Here is a 25,357-nt window from a genome sequence, read left to right as displayed (position 1 = left end):
GTTTTTTGTTTGTTTTTTAAGATTTATTTATTTGAGAGGGAGTAAGAGAGAGTCTCAAGGGGGCTCCACACTCAGCATGTGGTGCTTGATCTCATGAATTTGACATCATGACCTGGGCTAAAACCAAGAATCAAACACTTAACTGACTGAGGCACCCAGGTACCCCAGAGTTGTTCTTGTATGTGGTGGGAGGTAAGGGTTAAGGTTTGGTTTCTGGCATTTGTACATCCAGTTGTTCCAGCACTGTGTGTTGGAAAGACTATCCTTTGGTGTGGACCTATTTTTTAAAAAATAATAAATTAAATCTCTTTGACAGATAATAGGGCTATCTAGACTTTGTTCCATCCTGTGTCAATTGTGTAAGTTGTATTTTCGAAGAATTTACCCATTTCATCTAAGTTGAAAAACGTAGTTACATAAAGTTGTTCAAAATATTTCTTTTTTTTTTTTTTAAAGATTTTTATTTATTTATTTATTTGACAGACAGATCACAAGTAGGCAGAGAGGAAGGCAGAGAGGAGGAAGCAGGCTCCCCGCTGAGCAGAGAGCCCGATGCGGGGCTCGATCCCAGAATCCTGGGATCATGACCTGAGCTGAAGGCAGAGGCTTTAACCCACTGAGCCACCCAGGCGCCCCCAAAATATTTCTTTATCTGTGGATAAAGTAACCACAGTAGATAGGATCTGTACTGATATTCTCTCTTTCATCCTTAGTGTTGGCAATTTTGTAGTTTTCTCTCCTACCACTTCTTTTTCCCCTTAATCTTTCAATCTAGGTAGAGGTTTATCAATTTTGTTAATATTTCCAAAGAAACAAGTTTTGGCTTTGTTAATTTTGTCTATTATTTGTTTTCTATTCTATTGGTTTCAGCTCACATCTTTAATATTTTTTCTCTCTCTTCTCTGATTGGCTCAAATTGCTTCTCTTTCTCTAGCTTCCTAAGGCAGAAACGTAGATGACGGATTTTAAGCCTTTCTTCCTTTCTCATATAAATACTTATAGCTAGAAATTTCTCTTCAACTTAGGTTTTTTCTTGAGTCCACAAATTTTGATTTGTTGGATTTAAATTACCACTGTTTTTTCTCAAATTTTAGAGATTTTCCATTATTATTTTTTCAAATAGTTTTATTCTACCCCTTTTGCTCTCTCCTCTTTTGGGCTCAATTAGAGAGCTTAGTATTATTGTCTCACGTGGCTCTGAAACTCTGTTCATTTTTCCTCAATCATTTTTCTCCCGTTCTTCAGACTGCATGATTTCTACTGCTTTTTTAAATCCACCAACAATTTCTTCTGCTTTCCTCTATCTGGTGTTGGGCCCATCTATTGGCACTTACATTTCAGTAATTATATTTTCAACCCAAGAATATGCACTGAATTCTTTTTTTATAGTTCCATTTCTCCCTCCAAGTTTTTAATTTAAATTCTACTCAGTTAACATATGGTACAACACTAGCTTCAGGTGTAGAATTTAGTGATTCATCACCCACATACAACACCCAGTTGCTCACCACCAGTGCCCTTCTTAATTGCCGTCACCTATTAACCCACCCCTGCCCACCTTCCCTCTGGTAATTCCCATAGTTAATTCTCTATAGTTAAGAGTCTGTTTCTTGGTTTGCCTCTTGCCCACCTGCCATGTGCATTTGTTTTCTTTCTTAAATTCCACATATGAGTGAAATCATATGGTATTAGTCTTTCTCTAACTTATTTTACTTAGCGTATTACTCTTTAGCTCCAACCACATTGTCGCAAATGGTAATTTCTCATTCTTTTTATGGCTGAGTAATATTCCCTTGTGTATATAAACCACTTCTTTATCCATCCGTCAGTCAGTGGACACTTGGGCTCTTCCCATAATTTGGTCTATTGTTGATAATGCTGTGATAAACATCAGGGTTTATGTATTCCTTCAAATAGGTAAATCTGTAACCTTTGTAGTGCAATTGCTGGATCATAGGGCCATTCTATTACTAACTTTTTGAGGAAACTCCATACTGTTTTCTACAGTTTCCATTTCTTTGCTGATATTTTACATGTTTATTCACATCTTCCTTTAGGTTCTTGAAAATACTTACAATATCTGCTTTAAAGACCTTGCCTGCCAATACAAGATACAGAACATTATGGTGACAGTTTCTATTGAATGCTTTTTCTTTTAAATGCAAGTTACATTTTCTTCAGATGTCTACTTATTTTTTATTATTGGATTTTATAAACAATGGTCATATAGATTCTGCACTCTTTTATGTTCCTCAGAAGAGTGCTGATTTTCAACTTAGCAGGAAGTTAACTTGGCTAGGCTCAAATATCAAAGTCTGTCTCCACTGCAACAGGCAACAGCAAAATTCTCTCTTCTGTTCTTTCAGCTTCCTGATACTGTTCTTGTGCCAAGCCCACTGGGTCTCCTCTGCACATGTATAGTTCCAACAGTCACCAAAGATTTGGGCATAATTTAAGTGCAAGTTTTTGAGTTCATTCCCTTCTGTGGCTCCCTCCCTTACCTGGTTTTTCTCTGTCTAGCTATTCTTCCAGCTTTAAACCCTGTCCTCTAACACTTAAATTTTGTAAAGCTCAGGGTCTCTGATGCCCTATGCAGCACATGAATTGGGGAATGCCTTCAGGCAAAAATCTGCGTTGTTTTTTTTTTTTTTTTTTTTTTTGACAGAGATCACAACTAGGCAGAGAGAGGGGGGGAAAGTAGGCTCCCTGCTGAGCAGAGAGCCCAATGCGGGGCTTGATCCCAGGATCGAGCCTCTGAAGGCAGAGGCTTTAACCCACTGAGCCACCCAGGCGCCCCCAAAAATCTGCACTCTTAAATCTTTCCCCTTGCTGCTGCCATCTTTCAGGAGTAGATTCTGCCATTTTCTGTCTGTTTTGTGTCACTCTTCTGTATTTTCAAATACATGTTTATGTTTTTGTCCAGATTTTATAAATTGCTATCTGTAGGAGGGCTGGTCTGATCAAGTGATTTCATTACTACCCAACAGCATTTATTTTAAAGTCCTAATGTAACACCTACTATACGCTAAACATTGTGCAAAATGCTACATGCATATATCCCTATCCTCAACGATACCATCTTTTGTTGACTGACATATATTTTTATATAGTATTTTAAACATATATGAATACACATATTCATGTGTAAATAAATGAAAGTAGTTTTCTTACTTTTCTACTGCAGATCTTTTCTGTGACTTGCTCTTATAATTTAATGCCATCTTAGTTTCCATTCCAGTGTAGATAGCAACTCCTGCAAAACAAAACAGTTCTTTAAAATAATCTGCTGGCATATTTCAAAAGAGAGATATACTCACTAGCATGAAAGGAAATGTATTATCTGATTATAGTATAATTTGCCTTCAAGTCTTTTTGGAGTTTTTAAAAGGCTTTCCAAGTCCAATTCTGGGGAACTCCAGTCACTCAACCTGTTGATGGGAAAGGCATGAGGGTTGTATTTCTGAGTTATAATTAATATACCTGAATGAAAGAGATGTTATTAGAGTTGAAACTGATGAAGGAAAAGGATTTGGAAAGGTAAAGATAGCAGGGAAGGCCATTATAAATAGAGTAAACACAGTTAACACAGAAATGGAAAAGCACTTTGAACAATGGAATGTAGTCAGAGTTTGAAAGGCCTCAAATGCCAGAATCTAGGGTCAAGACATAATTTTCTACCACTGGATAGATAATATGGGAATCTGTCAGAGGAAATGAAATAAACAAAGGTGCTATTTTAAGAATGTGTGCCTATGTGAATGACAGTAAGAATGGCCTAAAGATGGGGAGTGAATGAAGTTAGGTAAGACCAGCTTTATAAGAAACTTTGGAGTTAGACCTTACCTCTGCCACCTATTAGTTCTGGATCCTTGGGCAAGTTATGTAATCTAAGTCTCAAATTCCCCATCGTTAGATAGGAAAAAAATATCTCAGAATTGTTGGGAGGTTTGTATGACAAAATAGCAAAATGTCTAGAAACAGAGATATGATCAAGGAATATTCACACCCATCCTTAAATAGTGAAATCTGAGAAGCAGTGTAGGATTCATCTGGAATGAATTTATCCTGGAATTTTCTAAAGATTTATCCTGGAATTTTCAGTACTCTTTAAAGGCAGGGATTATAACTCAGATGACAACGGGCACTGAAATTACAGAAATGTGAGAAATCAGCCAGAATGATATGCAGTAGAGAGGTGGTACTGAGGCAGACAACAGCAGAACCCAGCTAACGGCATTCAAATATACATTTTATTTTAGGAATGCGAAAGGTGTTCGAGCTACAGAGATGTATTAAAATATAGCATTACATGAGGGGGTCCAAAAGCCCTGGAGATGTTCTTTGGTTTTGGGCATCAGAACATGATTATGGTTTTCTTTTAACTATAATAAAATATACATTACATACAGTTTACCATTTTATTAATCTCAAAGTATACAATTTGGTGGCTCTTTGTATAATCACAATGTTGTGCAACACTCGCTAACTTGACATTTTTATCACCCTCAAAGAAAACCCTGTACCCATTAAGCCATCATTCCCTGTTCCCCTCTATTCCCCAGCCCGAGAACCACAAAGCTACTTTCTGTCTCTATGAATTTCCCTATTCTGGGTATCTCAAGTAAATGGAATCATACAATATGAAGCTTTTTGTGTCTGGCTTCTTTTATTCAGCATGTTTTCAGTGTTTATCCATGTTATAGCATGCATCAGTACTTCATTTTTTATGGATGAATAATATTTCATTATATGGGTATCCTACATTTTGTTTATCCATTCATTAGTTGATGGATATTGGGCACTTTCTACCCTTTGGCTATTGAAAGTGCTGCTATGAATATCCCACACAAGTCTTTGTTTGAACACATATTTTCAATTCTTTTGGGTATATATCTAGGAGTAGAACTGTTGGATCGTATGTAGAATTGCTGGATCATACAACAATTCTAGGTTTAAATCATTGAGGAACTGCCACACTATTGTTCACAGCAGCTGTGACATTTTATATTCCCTCCAAAACTGTATGAGTGTTCCAAGTTCTCTACAACCTCACCAACACTTGCTGTTTTCTGTTTTTTTTTTTAAAGGATATACATATCTTTATCAGAAAGCCTCATACTGAGAGATAAAACATAGCAGTTAATAGGAAAGAAGAGAATGAAGAAGACACCCTCAAAAGCTGTAAGCATTCAGTGAATAACACAGGCTGGGCAGTATATGAAAGGTCATTCCTAAAATGGGAGAAGCTAGCTGACAGACAAAGGTTATCAGGACTTCACAATTTGTCTAGAGTTGATTCAGAACATGTGAATTAACTTAGATCTCTAACACTAGAGCATTATTTATTCATCCTTTTGATATAGTCAGTATACATTCCAATAATACCTGCCATACAGTCATAGGTCAATAAGAATTTATTGAATGAATGGATGAAAGAATGAGTCAGTGGTTTTATTAATCCAATCTAAGAAGAATCATAATGGAAATTATATAGGTGGTTATTTAACCATGTTGCCCGATTATATTGGTCCTCAACCACCATAAAAATCAGAATTTCTTAGCAATGTTTCACAAGTATCCACAAAAAAAAAAAAAAAAAAAAAAAAAAGGAGCAAGGTTCTAGTCTGTTATTAAAAAATAGGGATTAACAACAACAAAAAAATAATGCATTTTATTACACAGTCTTTGCAAGAAAATTATTACAGACAACATTTGACTAAGTAAATTATCCAACCAAAAGACCACAAATGTTATGCTTTAAAAAATACTTTACATAGGGGTGCCCAGGTGGCTCAGTCAGTTGAGTGTCCAAGTCTTGTTTTCAGCTCAGGTCATGATCTCAGGGTTGTGAAATGAGCCCAGTGTCAGGCTCTGTGCTGGGATGGAGCCTGCTTAAGATTCTCTCTCTCTCTTCTACTGCCTACCTACCCCCACTTGTGTGCCCTCTCTTTCAAAAAGAAATGCTTTATATAAAGCATTGACATGAATCTATAACTTAAAATTTTCAATATAGGGTACCTGGGAGGCTCAGTCAGTTAAGCGTCTGCATTTGGCACAGCTCATGATCCCAGGGTCCTGAGATTGAGACCCACATTTGGGGGGGGTTTCCTTGCCCAGCAGGGAGTCTGCTTTTCCCTCTCCTCTGCTCCTCCCCCACAAGTGCTTATTCTCTCTCTCTCTCTCTCAAATAAATAAAATCTTTAAAAAGAATTTTTTTTTGTAATATATACAAACCAAAAATTTCTTTTGTGTTTTTTAACCTGGCTCCACGAAGCAAGAGACTCTCCGGCCCCAGAGGTCTAGGGAAAAAGAAAAGCATTAAATATATTAAAAATGCAATTAAATTCTAAAATGGCATCTTCAACAGAAAAATCCCTAAACTATAGTTACAACACTGCTTCCATATAAAACCAAAATTTTGGTTACCATAAAGCTGTTTAGGTCAATTATGTTAGTGACCATAACAACAAATATCTGCTTTAGCATCTCAGGCACTCAGTGGCTCAGAAACAAGATTACACCTAGAAATAAACTCAGAAAGCCATCAGTTTCAAGATTTTTAAACATAAAACACAACAAAAGATTAACCAATAATTTTAAAATGTTTAACATAATGAAATTAAAAAATTTTGTGCAAAATTGAAGTTTTTAAATGGAAAATACAGAATTAAAATGCAATGTAAACATGAATTGCAGTCTACTTTGTATATAAATGCATCAATTCTCCATGATCAAAATTACACTGGATAATAAAACATAATGTAGTAGTGAGTTAGTACTTTCTCTAGGCAAGACTGACACTACAACTTGACTACTTGCTACATACTACGAACTCTTTAGAGCAGGGGTCTTCCTGCTGTTTGAGTTTTTCTCCATAAAGGAGATGTAAAATGAGAAGGAATAACTAGAAAGGAAATTGTATTTCCTTAGTGATAGCAAAATGATAAGTCTGTTATGGATAAGTAAAGAAGCCTTAATTTTGTTGATAATCCTTCTGTTTTTCTGAAACATACATACGCAGTTACCCAAATCAAATAGAATCTGAATCAATTCTGAAGACGTCTGCAAATCCAAACACTCTAAAAAAATCTAAAGAACCAAGAAGGATCAGGTATTTGGGACATGGTTAACAAGTATGGTTTTATTAGAAAGTCATATTTAGAGCACATTCCATGGATATTCCAAAATTAATTATTCAAAAGGCATAAAATAGCTCTTTTTCACTTGGTGTTGGTTCTAACAATGAACAAAATAACTGAGCTCACATTGATCTATAAAACTGGGATATGATAATGGAAAGCTTCCAAATTAAAAGATAATTCATCAGTTCACTCAGGTTGCTTTAGCAAAGAACATGGCTGATCTTTTTAACCATTTTAAGTGCTGGGTAACATAACTGATCTTTTGATTTACCAGCCACAATATCTTAATAAATTCAGATTATGTATCCACATATATATCCCACTATGTCACTCTAGAAATCAAAATAAAACCTCGTCATATTCATTTTATTTTTCATTTTCATTTATTCGGCAAGGGGTCCTATACTTACACAGACTTTGTTAATGAGTTTACTGAATGTGCTCCTGTATTAAGGTTTATTAAAAATGTGAACTGGTGCTGAAGTATCATGATATTTTTGGTGCCTTGTTTTGAGGATGGCATTTAAAAAATGCTCTACTCTTCTTGTTAGTGACTTATTTCATGCAGCCAGTATTAACTGAACACATCTCCAGAAAAGCAGTGGAATGCTAATTGGACTAGAAGTTCAAAGTCTGATTCCAAGATTTATTCTCAATTTGGCTTTGCGGTCATGAGTAACAATATAATCTCATCACATCAACACATTTCTGAAATAACTTAAAGCTTTTCATGCAGGAGCCAGAAATTAACCTGAATATTGAGGGCAAACACACCAAAACAACCAACTAAACAAAAAAAAACAACCAGAAGATTAAATAAGAGGTTCTAGATTGGCCACTACATATGACATTTATACCTGTCACACATTACGTAAAACTTTTTTTTGGATTCTAGACTAAGTGTGGTCGTTTAAATATGTAAGAACGTAAACAAGAATGGCTGTTTCCTTTTATGTCATTACCTAAAACTACCAGAAAAATACAAATACACAAATAATCTTACTAAACTACTTTGATATCACTTCATGGGATATTTTTTTTTGTCCTTACTCATTGCTGCTACAAATTATTAGAAGATGAAATGTTAAATGCTTTTAAATTAACCCCTTTCCACAATGTGCTGCTTACTTACTTAATCTCCCTTTAACTTGATTTTAGTTCCTCCCCAATACAATTATCACATAATAGTAATTGGACAATGCAAATTATTCTTACCTTACTATTTCTTCCATTTGTTGAGTTATTATCATTCGTCCCATGAATCTATCAAAGAATTCACCATGTTACAAAAAAACCAATGATATTTACTTATAACATCAGTGGGTGAAAAATTTTTGATAGTTTTGACACTATTCTTATACATGAAACAAAACTAACCTTTTGTATTTGGAATGGTCCATTCTTTATGTTAGAAGTTACATAAGTAAATACTTATCATTCATTAAGCTTTAAAAAACTGATATTCTTGCCATTTCCATTCCAGTTATGAATGAGGTAACAAAAAAGTTTTCAAAATGGCAATAAAAATGTCATATCTTATTAAGTTTAGTCATCATAATTTACAATTTCTACACAAAGATGCATATATTATTTAGCCAACAATGAATACTCACACATACCATAGTTTATTAAAGTCTCCTGACTAGAATCATTCATTCACTCACTAATTGACTTGGGCATGCATTCGTAAATATTCACTGAATGACGACCATGTGTTGAGTTAAGTGATGGGGATAGAGTAGTAAGCAAAACCTATCAGTGAACTCCAGACCTTCTTTAACTTTTGGTTGCCTGAAATCTAGAGTAAGTAGCCTGTTATCATAATGGATTTTCACAGCCTGGCCTTTCAGATCCAGCTTCTACAACCAGAACAGCTCCATAGCACAGAGTCAATTCAAGTGTACAATCACTTTCTACTAAATTCTAAGTTGAAGAACACTTTAGACAGAACTTTCATATTAATCATCTCTCTAAGCAAAGAAATAAGCATTCCTTTCTAAATGTTCCTATTATCCCATTGCCAGGTCACAGATGCTTAGACTTTGGCTTCATTGTTTCTTGCTAATCTCTTATTTCTACTTCCTTCACCTCCTTGTATCAGGGAGCACCACTGAAGTTTTTTTTATTATCTCCACTTAATGAAATTTTATATAGTCCTGATTCCGGCCTCAATTTTGGATTTAGATTCAAAGAACCAATTCAGCTGCTATTTCCCTGGGTATCTTTTGGAGATGATGTGTGATCACTCTTTTGATTTCCCTGAGCGAAATTCCAATAAGAGACCTATTTTTCTTCATTTCACCTGTCCTGTGTCCCTTGATTCTAAGGTACTCCTATCTATTTATGCAGGTTCCATACTGGATTAACTCATTGCACTTTCCCTAGCCATTTCTCCAAACATACACTTTAATTTGATTCAAAATGGAAATAGTTTCCAAACTATTCCAAACTTCCAAAAAGTTTCTCTTTTCTGATTATAAAGACTACCTACACTGAAACACACACATTTTATAAAATGATTTAGTTTAAAAAGACATCAAGAGGGAAATAAGAATCACTGGTAATCCCACTATTCAAATACAAACACTGTTATATTCTGGAGTTTCTCTTCCAGACTTTTTTTTCCATGCATATATCTTAAAAACAAAATGGAATCATGCCATAAATACTATTGGTAACATTTTCCCTCACTTAACATGTCCCGTCAAAAACATAGATCTACATCATTATTTTTAATGGCTACATACAGCACTGTATTTTGGAGATTACTGCATAATTTAAATAACTCACTGCTGAGTGTAGGTTTTTTCCACCTTAAGGATAGTTTAAACAATGTAGCCCTGAACAACCTTGTGTATATATCTTTTCATATTTTCATTAGGATACATTCCTAGGAGCAGAATTTCATTATTTCATTAGAAAAAATTTCTAGAAGTGCAGGTGCTGAATCCAAGTTTAAAAACTCACTGCTGAGTGTAGGTTTTTTCCACCTTAAGGATAGTTTAAACAATGTAGCCCTGAACAACCTTGTGTATATATCTTTTCATATTTTCATTAGGATACATTCCTAGGAGAATTTCATTATTTCATTAGAAAAAATTTCTAGAAGTGCAGGTGCTGAATCCAAGTTTAAAAAATTAAGAGTTGTAAAAAATAGAAAGAACTAAAGGAGCAAAGGTGCCCATCCCCCTCCCAACTCACCTCTGACAATCACCAGTTTGTTCTCTGTACCTAAAGAGTCTGGTTTTAATTGTTTTGTTAGATTCCACATATAAGTAAAATTATATGGCTTATTTCCTTTGGTATAATGTCTCTACAGGTCCACCCATGCTGTTGCAAATGGGAAGATCTCATTTTTTGTTTTTAATGGCTGAGTGATATTCTACTATATACATACACCACATCTTCTTTAACCATTCATCTACCAATAGATACTTGGGTTGCTACAAATGATACTTTATCTATTCATCTATCAATAGATCTTGGCTACTATAAATAATGCCATAGGGGTGGCATATATCTTTCAAGTTAGTGTTTTCATTTTTTTTTTTTTTTAAGATTTTATTTATTTATTTGACAGAAAGAGTGATCAGAGTAGGCAGAGAGGCAGGAGGAGAGAGAGGAGGAAGCAGGCTCCCTGCTGAGCAGAGAGCCCTATGCAGAGCTTGATCCCAAGACCCTGAGATCATGACCTGAGCCAAAGGCAGAGGCTTAACCCACTGAGTCACACAGGCGCCCCTGTTTTCATTTTCTTTAAATACCCAGGAGTGGAATTACTAGATCATACAGTATTTCTATTTTTAATTTTTTGAAGAATTTCCATACTGTTTTCCACAGTGGTTGCACCAATTTATATTCCTACCAACAGTGCATGAGGGGTTCCCTTTCTCTTTACATCCTTGCCAATAACTGTTAAGTCTTGCCTTTTTGATACCAGGCATTCTCCCTGATGAGAGGTGATACCTCACTGGTTTTTGATGCAGGTTTTGATCTGCATTTCACTCATGATTAGTGATGCTGAGCATTTTTTCATGGGCCTGTTTCCATCTATATGTCTTCTTTGGAAAAATGTCTACTCAGGTCCTCTACCCATTTTATTTATTTATTTTTTTTTTTTAAAAAGACTTATTTATTTGAGAGACAGAGTGCACTTGAAATGGAGGGAGGGGTAGAGGGAGGAGAAGGAGAATCTCGGGCCCTCCCACCGCTTCAGTCCCCCCACCCTCCACCCCTAGGGGGTTGGGGGGAGGTAAGCAGGGATGGGGCTCAATCCCACAACCCAGGAGATTAGGACCTGAGCTGAAATCAGGAGTCAGATGCTAAACCGATTGAGTCACCCAGGAACCCCTCTTCTACCTGTTTTTTAATTGAATTTTTTTTTTTTTTTGGGTGTTGAGATGAATTAAGTTCTTTATATATTTGGATATTAACCACTTATTAGGTATATCATTTGCAAAAATCTTCTCCCATTCACTAGCCTCCCTTTTAGTTTTGAAGATGGTTTCCTTTGTTGTGCAAAAGTTCTATATTTTGGTGTAGTCCCAACAGTTTTTTTTTTTTTTTTTTTTTTTTCCCTTGCCTGGGGAGACATATCTTGAAATATGTTGACAGAAGTGATGTCCAGGAGATTACCGTTTATGTTTTCTTTTAGGAGTGTTATGGTTTCAGGTCTCACATTTAGGTCTTTAATCCATTTTGAGTTTATTGTGTGTGTGTGGTATAAGAGTGGTCCCTTTCTAAACTTAGCTAATGACAATAAAAATTAGTCCAATGTTTGTATAATCTGTCAAAGGTCATAGATTAATTATAATCAAACAATTCTACTTCTGCAGCTCTGTTTTTTCTTGGGAAATAATCTACTACTATACCATACCTGTATAAGTCTGCTTCTGGTTGCTGACATTCTATCACAGCTATGAGTGTGTCCAAACTGGCAACTGTTTGTAATACTGCTGTTTCTGGAACTGCCACATGTGTCTGGGAAAATTAAAACAAACAAAAAAAAAATTAAAAAAAGATTATACTGCAGTTTCAGGATCCAAAGGGGACCTTATCATCTATTTCAAATCTCTTTTTGGATGAAATCATGGTACACTGTAGTTGAGATCACTTAGCTAGACAGCAGAGAGGAGAAAGATTACAAAATAACAAATAGGAAAGGAGCTACCATGATTACTAGTCTAGACAAGCCATTTGCATATAAAAAAATTAAGTCTGTATTAACAGTCACTAATTGCTCAAAGTTTATCATAAAGCAATTTAATGGGAAAAAATACGACTTTTCACTTTCATATGTGAAAACTGAGAACAATTTAAAGGTGTCTCTTATCTAAAAAAGCAGCAAAATATTAAAGGATTACATTTTTCTTAAAATCACTTTCCATTTTTCTTTAACTTGATTAAACTACATGAGGTTACCCTTGAAATAAATATGTAAGATTATTTCTTATAAAAAACTTCTAATTTTTAAAAGCTTCAGTGGTTTAAAAAAATTTCTTCCTTAGCAAGTCAAACAAAGGAAAATATCACTATAACCCAAAACCATTTTGTTCACCCAGAGCAACACTTATACATATTCAAGCACAAACACACATGTACAAACCTTCAGGTTAGTTTCGCCATCCAAACTAGCAGTTGTAACGTGACAAGAACCATCAAGTCGATCTGAGGATAGAAGCACCAAATCTGCAGGAAAAATTTCATCTTTGGCTATTCGAACAATATCACCCACCTATAAGGAATTATGGGAGAAAAGTAAATATACAGATTTTATGAGGCAGAGACTTATTTTGATTGAGTTTTAAATAGGTGGCCTATCAGAATATTTTAATATAGGAAAGTAGGCTTTTAAGTAAAGTATGATCAGATTATAATTTGTGCTACCAAAATATAATTGATTTCCATTATTTACTAAATGCATACCCGAATGTTTTTTGATCTAGTTTTTACAAGGCCACCACTTCGAACAACATAAACAGGAGCTCCATTTACTTCATTATCTGAGTTATGTCGTAACCAATCTTCATATCCCTGTAAATACCAAAAGAACAACAAAAAAAATACCCTTTTTAATGTAATTAGAAGATACTTTTATTGCATGAGAAAAAGAAACATAAACACTTTTCTCAAAACATTTATCTCAAAACATTTATTTAAAAAAAACAAACAAAAACAAACCCCAAAAAACATTTTTTTCATTTACCAGAATTATATTAGACTAGTTTGATACACATAACTCATTGTATTTGACATTCATTCCTACTAGGAACACTCTTCTCTTGGTGTCATTACACATGTTCCTGGTTTTCACAGTACCTTTCTAGTTACTCTTCAATTTCCTTACAGGAGACTCCTTGCATATCACCTTTATGGGCCCCTTTTACACCCTTCACTTTCTCACTATAAGATTTCTTCTATCCCCATGTCTTCAAAAAAATCCCAAAATTTATCTCTAGCCTATATCTCTCTTTTGGACTGTAAACTTCAATATCCAACTGCATTCTTAACATCTCCATTTTGATGTGTCACTAAACATTTCAAAACTAAACTGACGATGTTATCCCTCCAAATCTATTGCACTTCCAATGTTTCCCATCTTGACAAATGACATCAACATCTACTGAATTGCTCTTAGCAGAAATCTGGGAAATCATTCTTGATTCTTACCTTTTCCTAAACCTACTTAATCGGTAAGTCCTATTGCTTCTATGGAAAAATGATGTTTTACTCATAAAAATAAATTCACAGAGCATTACTACAACAACAGTAAAAAAAAAATGAATAGATTTTGAAACTGAGGTTGAGTTCTTTCACTTTCATAATAGGCCAACAGAATTAATTATAATATGTACTTCAAAAAAATATGATAGGCTATATGCGTTATCATTAAAAAGGGGCATGGACATAAGCATTTCAGAAAGGAACCTTTGATTAAATGTTTAAGGAGTGGCAATTTTTTTAAAGTGGAAAAGGCTTTTTGTGCTATTTTATTTTATTTATTTATTTTCAAAGATTTTACTTTTGTATTTGACAGATAGGGAGAGAAACAGCACAAGCAAGGGCAGGGACAGAGGGAGAGGGAGAAGCAGGCTCTCTGCTCAGTGGGGAGCCTGATGCAGGGCTTGATTCTAGGACCATGGGATCATAACCTGGGCCCAAGGCAGGCACTTAGTTGACTGAGCCACCCAGGTGCCTCTTCTCATGCTATTTTAGAGGAAATTCAGTAACTCAGGGGTGCAGCAGAAGAACAGATAATGGAATGATATTCAAGAGACAGCATTAAGTGATAAAAATGAGGTACAGAATTTATTGTGTTCTATGCTATCATATATGAAAAAAAAATGCCTGACTACATGAATATTCTGCATAGATATCAGGACTAATGTACAAATATATCAGGAGAGGAAAACAGGGGACTGGGAGGTTAGGAATATAAAAAACTTACTGTATGCTATTTTGTACTATTTCTGTTTTTGAAAAATATGTGAATCTATTACCTAAAAGTGTAACATTATAAAATATAAAGCAAATATTAAGGATTGTTTCGAAGGTCTCCCCCCGCCCCCCCAAGGAGAAAGCTTTTGGGAAAGCATTCTTTTTTTTTTTTTTTTTTTGGGAAAGCATTCTTAAGATACTTAAATTATACTGACCTCATTTAAGACTTGGTATGTCAATTTTAGAGAAATTTAACTGAGAGTCAAAACATCTTTTCTGAAACTGTCAAAAAGCACAATTCCTTTTATAGTCAGATAATATTAACAGCTGAACAATGATAACATTATCTTTTAAAACACAAATTCTAATCCACCTTATATGTTACTGCCAGATTAATGTTTCCAAAACATTGTTTTGAAATCACTATCTTGGGGCACCTGGGTGGCTCAGTGGGTTAAAGCCTCTGCCTTCGGCTGAGGTCATGATCCCAGGGTCCTGGGATAGAGCCCCACATCAGGCTCTCTGCTCAGCAGGGAGCCTGCTTCCCACACCCTCTCTCTACCTGCCTCTCTGCCTACTTGTGATCTCTCTGTCAAATAAATAAATAAAATCTTTAAAAAAATAAAATTCACTATCTTGTTCAAAACCCCCTCAATAACTCTCAATGCTTATAGCAAAGAATCTTCCAACCTCTTTAATTTAGTATCAACCTGCATTTCTGTATTATCTTTTAATACTTCCCTCTACAGGGTCAAACATTTAGTCAGATATGTCATTCCCCAAAACAGGTCTTGGCTTTTCCTGCATTTAGCCTTTGCCTAAGTTGTTTCTATCTCACCTTCTTCACCAACTGTCATTTTACCAATACTCCAAGTTTCATTTCTATTATTTATTCCATAAAACCTTCCTGATTATCAGATGAAGTGTTCCATTCTTTCTCTGAATACCTACAGCTCACTGTCTCTTACTAGTACCTTATTAAACTGTAATTACTGTTGTATTTGGTCTTACCTTCCCTACTTCATAGGTTTTAAGTTCACAGAAGGCAAAGACTTTGATACTTCAGAGCACTATAGTCTTGCATTATACAACCAGAGAGAAAACTTAATACGTAAGTATGACTGGAAGAAGTTAAAAAACAAAATAACAACTTCATATTAAAGTATAAATAACTAATAAGGCTTTTTCTATTTTGATAAAAGTGCGAAGGCAGACTAAAAGGGGAGAAGACAAGGAGGGAAGACTGGAACATGGCAACTTTCACTTTGTAATTTTTTGAAAATTTGTTCCACTAATCTATAGTGATGGATATATAAACCTGAACAGTACACACTCTGGTAAGTTTATTGAATGAAACTTAGGAATAGTTACTGCACAAGAGAAAATTCTTGAGTTCTGAAATTGTTTCTGAAAAAGGGAGAAAAAAATCCTTATAGATCAAATTTCCTCTTTGAAAATTATGACCTTTCATATTTTTTCTTTTGCTTTAGTTGTCAAAAAGCTCTCAAGTAAATTTAGTATTCATCTGCAATAACCATACTAACACAGGTTTGAGGTATAATCTTTCTACTTCCAATCTTTAGATTTCACATGTTTTACTTAACTCTTTTTAGAGGAAGACAGATTGTTAATTGTTATTATCCTATTAAACTCTCTCATTTTGCAGATATAAACTCACCACAATTTCTCAACTCAGTTAATGGCATCACTTTTCAATTAAATCCAGTGTATATTTGGCCAAATATATTGGGAAATCAGGGCAAGAAGTTTCACAACATTTTACATCGAATTTACATTCAATAGATTTATTCATTCATTTATTTATCTATCAAACAAATGTTTATTATTGTAGGCCCATTTTGTACATGACTTTGTTTTGGTCACTGAAAATAATCTGGTATATAAAACAAATGTTTAGCTCCTAGAGCTAAACATTCAAATGAAGGTAAGAGATAAACATTTACTCAACAGAACAAGAGGTAGTGACAAACGATACCAAGAAAAAAGACCTGATCAGGAAATGAGAGAGTGACATGGTGGTCATGAAAAGCCCAAGATATCCATGTGGAAATGTTGCACAAATATCTGTATATGTGTGTCTGGAGTTCAGGGAATAGTTTTAGGATACATATTGATTTGAGAACCACCAACATATAAATGGTACTATAACCCACTAGACTAAATGAAATCACCTAAGAAGAAAAGTATATATAGAAAAGAGTTCCAAGGGACAAATATGTGTTACTTTGAAGAAATAAGTGACATCTACAAAACCAAGTAAATATGTAACTGTATGAAGTGATTTGGATGCTTACTGAGTTGCACGAATTCTAGCCTCCAATAAAACAGTAAAAGGAAATCAAACTTAGTGAAAGCAGTAGCATGGTATTCTGACACACCAGATTTATAATGTAACTGTTAATCCATAGATTCCTCTTATCCTTCTATGTAAGTAATAAAGAATATACTACATCCCAGAGTTATAAAATGTTTGTCAATTTTATTTCCATGTCTAATTTAAATCTTATCTCTAAATCTTATAAAATGGAAATTCACCATATTTACAATTATGATTCAATTAACTCTTTCAGGTGGAAGGGTCATCTATTTAACTGGGCCTCTGACAAGATTTTTTGAGAAGTGATAGCTATACAGACAAGACATTTCTATGACTTTATTTTTTATTCAGCATGTGTATCTAATGATCTTACTTTTCTACACCTACACTTTAATACCAATTCAAGATTTGGTTGAAGCTATTTCGCCAAGGGTATTACTTTATATAAAAACCAACATTACCAGGGAAAGTAGTAGAAAACGGGAAAACACTATCCAATTTTTATTCAAAATGGTCATGTCAAAAGTACATGCTTCACTCCCAAGAAATATACCTCTTTTGAATTGTACTTCCTTTAAATATTGCCAAACCTACAAAGATGACTATAATAATTAATCTGTTTCATATATACATTGGTTTGTACATATAATGCTTGTTTTTGGATGCTTCCTAGGTGTGTCAAGGGAACAACATATTTTAACAATGGTAATCATTCCATGAGTCCCTAGTACCTGAAATGCAAAAGTGGCTTAACTCAGTTTAATTTTACCATATTCAATACCAAACCTGTTGCTTTCTTATGGAAATTAGTTTCACAAAAATAAATGTTAGTTTGAGGTGGAAATATTCATCAACTTCTAAATGACTTGGGGGAAAATAGAAAGTACTGTCATACCTGCTTAATGGCAGTTACTGTTATCACAAAGAATAATGGAAGTCCACTGGTAATTGGACTGGTAGGTGTATCAATCATAAGCTAGATTTACAACAACAACAAAAAAAGAATGCAGAATATTAATATTTTTATATTGTATACATCACACTATTAACATCTAAAATCTCATACTTATTGGGAACTCTGAAAACACTATAGGAAGTATGTATCATGATCCAGAGTAAAAAACAGGAGAGAGATATCATGCATAGAGTTTATTTCACAGTTTCACTGAGTGCATTTTGTTGGCTATTATATGAAGTTAGTAGAATCTATTGCATATCCACAAATACTGCTAAAGTAGACTCAGGCACCTCTGCCTTTTTAACACAGAGTACTTAAGGTCTTCCTCCTCAGTATTTGCTTATAAGCAGAGCTACAGCTGCTCAAAATCTCATTTTACATTTCTTTGCCCATCCTGGTAAATGCTGAAAAGTCTGTCAGCAATTTTTATGCTAGAATTCAGAATAAATTCACCACTTATGAGGAGAGAACAAGGAATGGGACTAGGAAAAGGATTTTTTCTACAGTGATTTTGTTATATCTACAGAGCCAGAGGGGTAGAGCTCAGAAAATGATGCCGTAATTACGATCTAAATCATACAACTGAGGTTTCAATAAATTGCTGTAGAAGTAATTTTTGCAGTAATTATGTTTGGTTAGTTAAAAAAATGGATTTAATGGTTTATTAATGTTGCTTTACCCTGAATAGGCCAATTAAATTTGTTCTATTCCACAGACAAGCTGAATTCCTGAACTTAGCTAGTAATTTCACAAATGCATGTGTTAGTGGACATGGTTAACATAAATTCTCACTTTTCCAAAAAACAAAAACAAAAACAAAAACCAAGTTGATGTTCTATTGACAGAAAATCAGAAGTTCCTTCTCTGTTCATGAAAGAAAGCAATTTTTTTAAAAAGTAAATGTTTCCTCAAGCTTTAAAGTCATCACTTGACAAGTTTTTTTTCTTCTGAAATTCCAGGTTCTATGAAAGAAAAGTTCAGTTTATACAAAAATTCAATGCTACATTGAAACAAATTGCTAATGTATCATCAGAAAAGAATAACCCTTTTAAAAGAAAATGGCAATCACTCTTAAAATCTTGACTTATACTCAAGTTTTATAAGCTGTTCTCTTGACACTTTGATATTAGAGAAAAAAAAGGAACAACGTGAAAATTAAGAAATTGTAAAAGTGTTTATAATGCATACAGATTTAAGAAAATGGTCCCTGGATTAAAAATCTATATTCGTGGGGGGTTCTTAAAAATTTAAATTAAAAAAAAAACTTAAAAGTAAAATTTACACTGAAAACAAAGGAAGAGCCAAAGAAAGATTTTCATGACCAAAGATGGAACCATAGGGAGAAATGTGCCAAAAACATGTGCTGTATATTAAAAGCCAAAATATTTTTGTTCTGAGGCAGAGCAACTGAAATGTAAAATTGGTTTTGATTATGGGTATCAGCACCACAGCATATTAATGATGAAACAAAATAAAATTAATCTTAAAATTCATAGGCTATTTTTTAGAAATCTGCATGTGGTTTAAATCACAATATTCACTGATTACAAAGGGGAAACTCTGCAGGAAAAAAAAAGTCCCATAGTCAAATGATTTAGAATGCAATGTAACTTTCCCCTGAAGACATAATTTTAGAAATCATTGTATAAACTTAATCTATTGAGAGATAAGCTTACCTGAACCAAAAATATAATAAGAAAATAAAAGTTTGCCACTCTTCTGAATTGTTCAAATAAATTTTTTGGAACAAAATTCCACACAGTATACTAAAAAAAAAGAGAGAGATGGATATATTAATATTTAAAATAACATACACTATATCCATGTAATAATAAGCAAAATGAAATCAGATTTACTAAGTCCTTAGACAAATTACATAAATCTTGATGCTACAAAAACTACCTAGCTTTGAAGAGTTTCAGAATTTTTATTCTATACTTTTTTCTTTCTTATACTATTTATTGCTAATTTTAGTGTAATTTAAACAGATGAGATAAACTGGAACCTACCAATTTTGCTATCAAATTCTTGATTTTTTAGAAGTTGTAGATGACAGATCTAAAACAACATTTAATAATTTATTTTGGACTCTGGTTACACAAAACTGAACTAATGTTAAAAATAAATAAGAGCTGATAAAAATGCTCACACTAGATACAATTTATTTCCTATTTTAAACAGCTCAGTGTCAGAAATAAAGGAAATGGTATAATTATTTGATTACCCTTTGTTAAGTACAGAATATGGAAAAATAACTTAGAATGTGAAAAAGATTAAAAAATACTTTACATAAATGATCACTGGTATAACCACCAAGAAAATCTCATAAAGGCATGAAAATCTGTCACAATGTCAATTTTTAAAGTAGACAGTCAAATGACCTTGGACTAATCTCTCTGTACCCCACTTTGTGCCTCTATAAAATGAGGACAATAATAACATAGTGTATAGGGTTGTTAAGATTTACATAGCTAGGGGCGCCTGGGTGGCTCAGTGGGTTAAGCCGCTGCCTTCGGCTCAGGTCATGATCTCAGGGTCCTGGGATCGAGTCCCGCATCGGGCTCTCTGCTCAGCGGGGAGCCTGCTTCCCTCTCTCTCTGCCTGCCTCTCCGTCTACTTGTGATCTCTCTCTGTCAAATAAATAAATAAAATCTTAAAAAAAAAAAAAAAGATTTACATAGCTAATATATTTATGAAGCACTTAGGACAGAAACTGGCTCATATTAACCGCTATGTATCTGTTGTTAGATTACTAATCAGCATACAAGCCTAGAATGCTATATTATAGGGGTAGGGTAAAACAATACAAATTCTACTCGTGTCACTAACTGCTCACAACACAATTTCATACATGAAAAAGGAAAATACTTTGTAGCACTGTTACTTTATCTACATACATTCTCTCAACAGAATGTAAGATCCTTGAGGCTAGGGACATGGTTTTATTTACTGCTGTATCTCCAGCACTTAGCACTACTAGTCAGCACATAGCTGAAGATCAAAACTTGAGCAGAACAGAAGAATACACACATAATAGGTACATACATACATAAGGCTGAAATGCATTTTTTTTAGATAACTATCCTATCTCAAGGCAATGAACCCTTAATGGTTATTGACCATTTCAAGATTTGAAGAGGCAGTTTACCTAATTTTCTCTGGTGCAATGTAAGATGATTCTAATTTCTGAATTATCTTATTTAAAAAATTCACTTCTTCATCAGTTGTTTGAGACCTCAAATGTCCTTTCCCATATGAACAATTTTATAAATAGGGTTAAGTCCCCAAAAGAGCCCACAAAAGCCTGTTTGACCCAAAGATATATAAGTAGTACAATACCTAACAACATTTCTCTCAGGTGAAATTATATTTTCAGTTCTAATCTGAAATATCTGAAACATATTTTCCTGTGGTAGTGGTACCACCAATGGCTCCAGAATCTGGGAGTGGGGGATTATGTTCAGGGCTCGGGAGAAGAGATTTAGATGCTTTCTATTCACTGCTCAATGTGTAAAAATGAGATGATAACTTTGGGTCATATCATCTCCAGCTGATCTTAATTGGAGTAAAAAGACAGTTGTCCCTACAGGGGTCATCGTATTCCAGGTAACTCCCTTAGTCACCAAATCAAATATAAAAAACTTCATAGGAATCAAGTTGGCAATGTCCTAAGTTTACAGCAATCTATTTAAATCATAACAATGACAATATATTTTGTCTTCCAGAATCTCAAAAAGAACAATTACATAAATTGGAATTAGGGTAATTTGTTTCAGGGTATTTTCTTTGGCTAGTTCAATAACACATGGAAAAACTCAGAATAAATAAAAATTTCTTATGAAAACTAGCTTACAAATATTAGTAATTGTTATTTCCAGGTTTTCTAAAACACAAATATATTAATAGACTGAACGAGTCTAAATTCTGTGCTTATCCTATCATATGTAAAGGAGGAACTACAGAATAAATATTAAACAATATGAAAATATTCTAAGAAAAATAGTGATTTATTATGCTTTAAAATTATTTTAGTTATTATGTAATAATGGCCAATAAAATAAATTAGAAGTATAACTTCTTTAGAGCTATGTATATGACTATACAATTGACATTTTTTCCTCAAATCCTGACATCAGTAAGAAAACCAAAACATAGTTATGAAATTAAATCTTTTGCAAAGAAGTTGAAATTTAAGATAAGGTAGTTACTATGGTAAATTAAACAGAGATATCAGGTACCTACAATGTGCAAGACACTTGCACTATGGGAGGAACTAAGAGGTTTTAATATTAGGGGAAATTAAGAACAAAATATCAATAGCTATATTCAAAGATAAAGTAAGTGAAGGAATAAAGAATTAAAATGAAAAGCAGTCAGTGAAAAAGAAAAATTTAATGACAAAGGTCATATTTGACAGGGGCTTTAAGAGGGGAATAGGCTGAAAATAGCAGGCAATTAGAGAAAGACCATTTCAGGAAAAAAAGACAGCATGAACATAGGCAGAGAGGAGGAAAGTTCATCATGACTCTGTGGGATAGATACTAATACAGTGTGGAAGAGTTTAAAGAAATACTAAGGGAGTATAGTTTGTAAAGGGAACTTAGAAAAAGTCAGCCTCAATATGGTCAGAAAAAAATGGACACTGTCTAAATAAGTACCCACATTTCTGAATCTGTGGTCAAAAACGTGAATTCTACATTTCCATAAACATGAAATCTACAATCTCTGCAGAAACATAAAATCTACATTTAAAAAAACGTGGTTATCAACATGACATCATAGCAAAGGCATAGTTGGAAGTTCAACACGTTTTTATGGAATAGCAGGTAATCTGGTTTGCAGGAAGTATGAGAAAACAGTAGTGGAATAATAAAGGAGTAATGAGAGACAGAGTCCTCATATGCTGAAGAAAAAAAAGCAGTGTTTATTTAAATATCTACATTTTTGAAACTGTGGTCAAAAACAATAAACATAATACTTCTGCATATGAATATAATCCTATAAAGATACTTAATCTCAAAAGTTTTCCAGGACACTCAGTTTTCAATACCCTCAGAAGACTAAAGGGATCCTCTAACTCCCAGCAGATAAGAATTACAAAAACTAGATTTTAAAAATGTATTCTGGAAAGTATCCAAAATATGGATAGAAACTGGAAGAGAGTTTAATTTAAAAAAAAATGTAAATGGAGGGAATATAAATTGTGAACTATGGCTTCTTACCCTGTAGATACTATGTAACTCTCACACCTATGGCAGCAAACAATAGGGGAAAACTATACTCTTATCACAAAACATGACAGAGATTTGAGTTCAGGGCTGGAAAAGTAGATGGAAATTTAAGGGGAAAGTACTAGTAGTGAAAGAACCATGCAATGAAAATGACCCAAATTCAGAATGTAAACCATCCAAACTTAGACTGACAGCTAAACTCTGCACCAAAAAGGAATAAACTGCAGATATATGCAATAAAAAGATGAATCTGGATTATTGTTACATCAAAAGAAGCCAGACACAGAAGACTCATACTATATGACTGTACTTATATGAAATTCAGACAAAACCATAGTTATAGAAAGTAGATCAGTGGTTGCTAGCGCTAGAGGTGAAGAGGAAAAGAACTAGCTGCTAATTTTTTAGTGATGGATATATTCTATATCTTGATATTTGATGGTCACATGTTGTTACACATTTGCTAAAACTCATCAAATTGTACACTTAAAATTGGTGAATTTTAGTGTATTTAGATTATACCCAAATTTAAAAAAAATTTTTTTCAAGGACTTTTTAAAAAGGATTTACTTATTTTTACCATTTATTTGAAAGAGAGAGTGTGTGTGCAATAAAAGATGCTTCTTAAGGTGGTCTATGAAGCAAAAGAAATGATTTAAGGAGCACTCTACTCTTAGTCTCTTTGAATCACATCTCTAACTACACTGTCCAATAGGTAACCACTAGTCACATATGACTGACATTTAATTTAAAATAAATTAAAATTTAAAAATTAGGTTCTTCAGTGGCATTAGCCACATTTCAGGGCCTAACTAATCCTAAATAGCTACTGGCTATCATAGCAGACAGCAAACATTTCCTCTGTCGGGAGAGAAAAGTCTATTGGGACAGCATGGCGTTATAATCTTCAGTTTCAAGATAAACTAAGGTATCTTAAAAATGTCATAGAAAGGGGCGCCTGGGTGGCTCAGTCAACTAAGCATCTGCCTTCAGCTCAGGTCATGATCTCAGAGTCCTGGGATGGAGCTCTGCATCAGGCTCTCCGCTCAGAGGCGAGTCTGCTTCTCCCTCTCCCTCTTTGATGTCTCTCACTTTCACTCTCTTTCAAATAAAATCTTTTTAAAAAGTCATAGAAAAAAATGAAATGAGGAAGAATATGTGAGTGAAGCAGTACCTTGGTACTATAAAATGTTTACAGAAGAATGGTAAAATTGGAGGAAGTCAGGTTTTATTTATTTTTTTTTTAAAGATTTTATTTATTTATTTGACAGAGAGAGATCACAAGTAGACGGAGAGGCAGGCAGAGAGAGAGAGAGAGAGAGAGAGGGAAGCAGGCTCCCTGCTGAGCAGAGAGCCCGATGTGGGACTCGATCCCAGGACCCCGAGATCATGACCTGAGCCGAAGGCAGCGGCTTAACCCACTGAGCCACCCAGGCGCCCGGAAGTCAGGTTTTAAAGTCACACAGAACTGAGTTCAAACTCCAATCTTGTCACTTACTTGTGTGCAACCCTGTAAATTATTTCCCAACACTTTAATTGAAGAAACAAATATAAAATGAGCATAATGCTTTGCAAAAGCTACCTCAGAGCTGTAAAAGAATTAAATGATATGAGATGCACATAACATAGTGCCTGGCACACAGTACAAATATTAGTTCCTCAGTTTAACTGCAACTAAGGATAATTTCGGTTACCTGGTATTAACAACTGGCAACTCCTTTTACTTTACAGTTCACAATTTTGGTTAAGATAAATTTGCCAAATCCATTTCCTTGATTTTTTTTTTTAAGGCTCTAAATGTATACTAGAACACATAAATCACTTTTCAGAACAAAACTGAATATATCTATAGTTTTAATATTGTGTTAATGCTTACCTTAGATGAAATGATCCGGTTATCTATAAATTTCTGAGGTGTGTAAAGGCCATTCTGGGGAAACCTGTTGGCTATGTAAATAGTTCTTGTGTCACTTTGATGTGGTGGGTCAAAACCCTAAGACCAAGCAAAAGAAAAATAATGATCAACAAGGTTAGTTGTTATGATTTTTTACTGTTGGTTTAACTAATCAGATTGTACCTATTATTACTAGACCTGAATTGCATATAGGCTCAATCTATCTAATTATTAGCAGAGTTAAACATATATTTTTTTCTTTCCCAGGTAAACTAGTATATTATCATCAAGTATAAACTAACTAGTTTATACATCTGGTAATGAAAAATGATCCATACTCTGTTAGAAATGCTTCCATAA

General features: G+C 34.1%; 1 protein-coding gene across 2 annotated transcripts in view; it reads right to left on the bottom strand.

Annotated features, from left to right (window-relative positions):
- ATP11B (ATPase phospholipid transporting 11B (putative)) overlaps positions 1-25,357 on the bottom strand; it is a 115,245-nt gene that overhangs the window by 64,327 nt on the left and 25,561 nt on the right. For both annotated transcript variants that reach the window (XM_047731340.1, XM_047731333.1), the window contains exons 2-10: positions 24,980-25,096; positions 19,549-19,638; positions 17,810-17,890; positions 13,065-13,172; positions 12,745-12,873; positions 12,016-12,119; positions 8,358-8,405; positions 6,235-6,299; positions 3,172-3,253 (exon numbers count right to left, since the gene is read on the bottom strand). In XM_047731340.1, coding sequence (XP_047587296.1) covers positions 3,172-3,253; positions 6,235-6,299; positions 8,358-8,405; positions 12,016-12,119; positions 12,745-12,873; positions 13,065-13,172; positions 17,810-17,890; positions 19,549-19,638; positions 24,980-25,096 — 824 coding nt within the window. The remainder of the gene's footprint in view (positions 1-3,171; positions 3,254-6,234; positions 6,300-8,357; positions 8,406-12,015; positions 12,120-12,744; positions 12,874-13,064; positions 13,173-17,809; positions 17,891-19,548; positions 19,639-24,979; positions 25,097-25,357) is intronic.

The sequence above is a fragment of the Lutra lutra genome, chromosome 1 (assembly GCF_902655055.1).
Source record: "Lutra lutra chromosome 1, mLutLut1.2, whole genome shotgun sequence".
NCBI lineage: Eukaryota > Metazoa > Chordata > Mammalia > Carnivora > Mustelidae > Lutra > Lutra lutra.
This window is presented reverse-complemented; position numbering and strand designations above follow the sequence as displayed.